Source organism: Pseudopodoces humilis, chromosome 1, assembly GCF_049639895.1.
Source record: "Pseudopodoces humilis isolate 2021_Gansu_Grassland_sample_001 chromosome 1, ASM4963989v1, whole genome shotgun sequence".
Lineage (NCBI taxonomy): Eukaryota > Metazoa > Chordata > Aves > Passeriformes > Paridae > Pseudopodoces > Pseudopodoces humilis.
In genome coordinates, this window is record NC_142200.1 from 109,868,259 (window position 1) to 109,872,603 (window position 4,345).

The following is a 4,345-nucleotide window of genomic DNA, read 5'->3' on the forward strand; positions in this document are numbered from 1 at the left end:
GGCGCGCGTCCCCGCGGCCTCCCCGCCCCGCGCACGCGCAGCGGAGGCGCCGAGCCGGCTTCCGGGCGCCGGGGAGGCCGTCCCGCCCTCTCTCTGCTGCCGCCGCCATCATGGTACGTGCTGCCATGCCCCGCTCCGCCGGGCCCGCCGCGTCCTGCCGCGTCCCGCCGCGCTCCCACCACATCCCCTCTGCCGCCCCAGCGCTCCCGCCCGCGCCTCCCTGCGCCGGCACCCGCAGCGGCGGCGGCGGCGGGGAGCCCGCGCCCGCCTCACCCGCGCTAGGCCGGGGCCGCGCTCCGCGTGTTGTGCGGGCTCGGAGCGCGGTGGGACCGTGGCCCCCTTGCTGAAGCCTAGGGGTTTCGTGCTGTTCGAAAGCTTTCCTGGAGCTGAAGGGAACTTAAGAGGAAGGATGGGGTAGGAGTATTTACAGGAGCATGTGGTGACGGGACAGGGGGAAATGGCTTCACACCGTAGGAGAGTAGGTTTAGATTAGATACTAGGGGAAAAAAAATTATTGTGGGGGTGTTGAAGTACTGGAACAGGTTGTCCAGAGAAATTGTGGATGCCTCATCCCTGGAAGTGTTAAAGACCTGGTTGGATGGAGCTCTGAGCAACCCGGTGAAGTGGAAAATGTCCCTGCCCGTGGCAGGACGGCTGGGACTAGGTGATCTTTAAGGTCTCTGTCCAACCCAAACCATTCTGTGATTTTTTCCGGGGAGCTCTTTTAAAGGGTCTCCAGAACCTTGAAACTGAAAATCGCCTTGGGTCTGTTCTCACCTAACTTTCTCCATTCCTGCTTGCTCTCCCAGGTGTTCAAGCGCTTCGTGGAGATCGGCAGAGTTGCCTTCATCTCCTTCGGGCCACATGCTGGCAAACTGGTGGCCATCGTGGATGTTATTGACCAAAATAGGGTAAGTTGTGAGTGCTGTGCCTGTGTTGCCTCCTTTCTGCCTTAATGGAAGCTTGCATGCTAATGTTGTGTGTATTTACTTCAATAGAAATTTTGTTTTCAAATAAGTAATTGATAAAAGGATAGGACTTAACAGCTGTTGTATTTGAAACCTTTAGGAGCACACTTTCCTGCCAGCAGGTGTTACATTCCCCTCGCTGCTGTGTTTCCTTGCTGTAGAAGTGGACAAGGGATGTCAGTTGGAGTCTAAAGCATATGAATGGAATAGCATTAATGTGTGTGTAGAGTGAATATTTGGGCTAGGGGACTCTTCCTGTGCACATCTTAGTTTTGTGTGCCTTTTTTTTTTTTTAATTCAGTTTGGCTTTTTTGTCAAAGGTAGGCCTTTAAAATTCTTTTTGTAAAGCTTTGGGTTGTACAGGCAAGACTTAATAATCTCCATTTTCATCTGCATAATTAAGTTTGGGATCAGTGTTGTCAAGATACTGTTCATACATTATTAGGAAGCAGCTGTCCAAATCAAATGCAATGGGAAAACTGCTGCAAACCCCCCACATTTGTTTCCCTTTTTCAGGCACTGGTGGATGGCCCCTGCAGTGGTGTCAGAAGGCAGGCCATGCCCTTCAAGTGCATGCAGCTGACTGACTTTGTCCTGAAGTTCCCACACAGGTGAGTTGGAATCTTTCTTGACCTGTGTAAAAGAACCCCATGTGGTTGCTTGATGACTGATCCTTACTATGTCTAGAAGGTTCAAATGGTAGTGGATTAACAGTAAAAATTTGGCAGACTGTGGTATCCCAGTTGAATTTCTTTAGGTTTTCATTGCTAGTGTTAGCTGATAGCTGCTGTTCAAAGGAAGTCTCACAGCAGTCAAGGCATTTCACAGGTAGTTCTGTGGTGGATGGTGTGGGGGAAAGCAGTGTAAATGCTGCTGTAGCTGCAGCTTTGCTTTTGCTACTGCTTAAGTCACCTTGAGGCATTAAGTAGGTTCCCTGCCTACAGAACTACACTGGAATTGCAGGAGGCTGAACTCATTCTGTTTTTTTAGCTCAGTTAATGTATGAATTTCTGTAATTTAGAATCAAAAAAGGGCAGTGGTTCTGATGCCGAAGCAGTGCTAGGAATAGCTGCTCATTTGAACAGTGAGGTGGATTCGGAGCAGATCCTGGAGGTCCATGATCAGTGGCACGGGGTCTAGTTGGAGCCTGTCCCCTGTGGTGTCCCCCGTGGTTCCATACTGGGCCCAGTATTGTTTTAACTCATCAGTGACTTGGGTGAAGGGGCAGATGCCTCCTCAGTAAGTTCATTGATGACACAAAGCTGGGAGGAGTGGCTGATACCCCAGAGTGCTGTGCTGCCATTCAGAGGAATCTCAGCTGGTTGGAGATACAGGCAGAGGGGAATCTTAGGAAGTTCAGCAAGGGCAGGTGCAGGGTCCTGCACCAGGGGAACAGTAATCCCAAGCTTCTGTACAGGCTTGAGGCCAACCTGCTGGAAAGCAGCTCTGCAGAGAAGGACCTGAGGGTCTTGGTGGTCGGACAGCAAGCTGTCCCTGAGCCAGCAGTGTCCTTGTGGCCAAGGCCAGCGGTATCCTGGGGCATTAGGAAGATAGCAGCCAGCAGGGCAGTGGAGGTGATCCTGCCCTGGTGAGGCCACACCTTGAGAACTGTGTCCAGGTCTGGGCTCCTCAGGACAAGAGGGATGTGGATCTCCTGGAGCTCGGGTGACCGAGCACTGAAATAGGTTGCCCTGAGAGATTGTGGAGTCTCCCTCACTGGAGATACTCAGGAACCCCTGGGCACAATCCTGTGCCAGGTGCTCTGGAATGGTCCTGCTTGAGCAGGGAGGTTGGAGCAGGTGACCACTGTGGTTCCTTCCAACCTGATTAATTTTGTGATTCTGTCAGTTCTAATCAAGCATTTATTCAACAGAACATTAGGCCACAAGGATGCATGTGGCATTGACTTGAAGTAGGGTGTCTGAAGTAATGCAGTAAGAATCATCTTCCCTTGAATGAAATTTGGGAGGCCAGCATCAGGGAGAACCTTTTTTTAATAAAGACTGTAAATATGATTTTGTGACTGTTCCAATGCAGTGCTCGTCAGAAGTGTGTGCGACTTGCTTGGGAGAAGGAAAATATAAATGAAAAATGGTCAGCGACAAGATGGGCAAAGAAGATTGAAGCCCGAGAAAAGGTAACAGTGTTTCACTGGGTGAGGAGTACATGTACTGCTCCTGCTTAGTAAAGTTAGTTGCAGTCTAAAGGCTGCAGGTTTTCAACAGCAAGCTAGGATTAAAGATAGACAAAGCATAGGTTTTTAGTTTACCAACTTAAACTTCTTGTATTTTAACAGTGAATGTTGTTTTGTTCAGTTTTTTCTGTAACAGCCTCTTTTCCTGCACCTCTTTTCCTGCATCCTGGGATGGTGCAAAGGCCTTAAATTGTGAGCTAGTTCCAGAAGTGCAGATAAAACTCATTTGGAGATGATCAGTTACTTTAGGAATGCTTTGGAACGCTGAGTTTTTCTTCTTGGATATATCAGTTTCATGACTGATTCTTTTCACACAGAAAGCCAAAATGACTGACTTTGATCGTTACAAGGTGATGAAAGCGAAGAGAATGGTAAGTGTTTGAGTGCTGCTTCTTTATGAGGTTAATGCTTGTAGCTTTAGAGTCCCATCCAGTGTTAGTAGCCCTACTTTAACAGCTGGCTTGGGTGTGAATGTCTTGAATTTTCCATGCTTCATTGTATGTCACTACCTTCTCTTCTCTAGTCAGTCAGATTTGAACTTGCGTAATCCACGTGTCAGTCCTCCCAAGTCAGAGCTGAGGAAGGGATTGCCTGCTGATAAAATCACATATTCTGGATGGGTTGCTGTTAGTATTTCACTCTCTAATGAAAATCATTACACATGAAATACTGAGATGCCTGAGTTACCAGCCAGAATGATAATGTCCACTTGGTAGATTGGAACAGTTTTTAGGTGGAATTTGACATTTCAAATAGGATGCATGGTAAAGGATGATAATGAAAAGAGGCAGAATCTGAAAGCTAAGCATTTGAATTATGGCACAATATTTGAACTCTTGCTCTTACCATTCTGATAAAGTGTAAACATTTTCTTTTTTTTTTTTTTTAACAGAGAAACAGAATCATCAAGCATGAAATGAAGAAACTCCAGAAGTTGGCTTCTAAAAAGGGCAAGAAGCCAGGGAAGCCAGAGAAGGCACCAAAGGGCAAAAAGCCAGAGAAGGCACCCAAGGCTAAGAAGCCAGAGAAGGCACCAGCATCCAAGGCACCAGCACCGAAGGCACAGAAGGCACAGAAATAAAATGAACTTCTCATTATGTATAACTGTCCTTGTTCTGGTTTTAAAATTACAAACATTTGATTTAAATTGTAATCATAAGTTCGTTTTTATTTCTGACTAAGA

General features: G+C 47.5%; 1 protein-coding gene across 1 annotated transcript; it reads left to right on the forward strand.

Moving 5' to 3' along the window:
* Nucleotides 1-4,345, forward strand: RPL14 (ribosomal protein L14). The gene is made up of 6 exons (XM_005518988.3): nt 1-113; nt 810-911; nt 1,485-1,579; nt 3,006-3,105; nt 3,480-3,533; nt 4,055-4,345. Exons 1-6 carry the CDS (start codon nt 111-113, stop codon nt 4,241-4,243), a joined length of 543 nt encoding a protein of 180 aa, XP_005519045.1. The 5' UTR covers nt 1-110; the 3' UTR covers nt 4,244-4,345.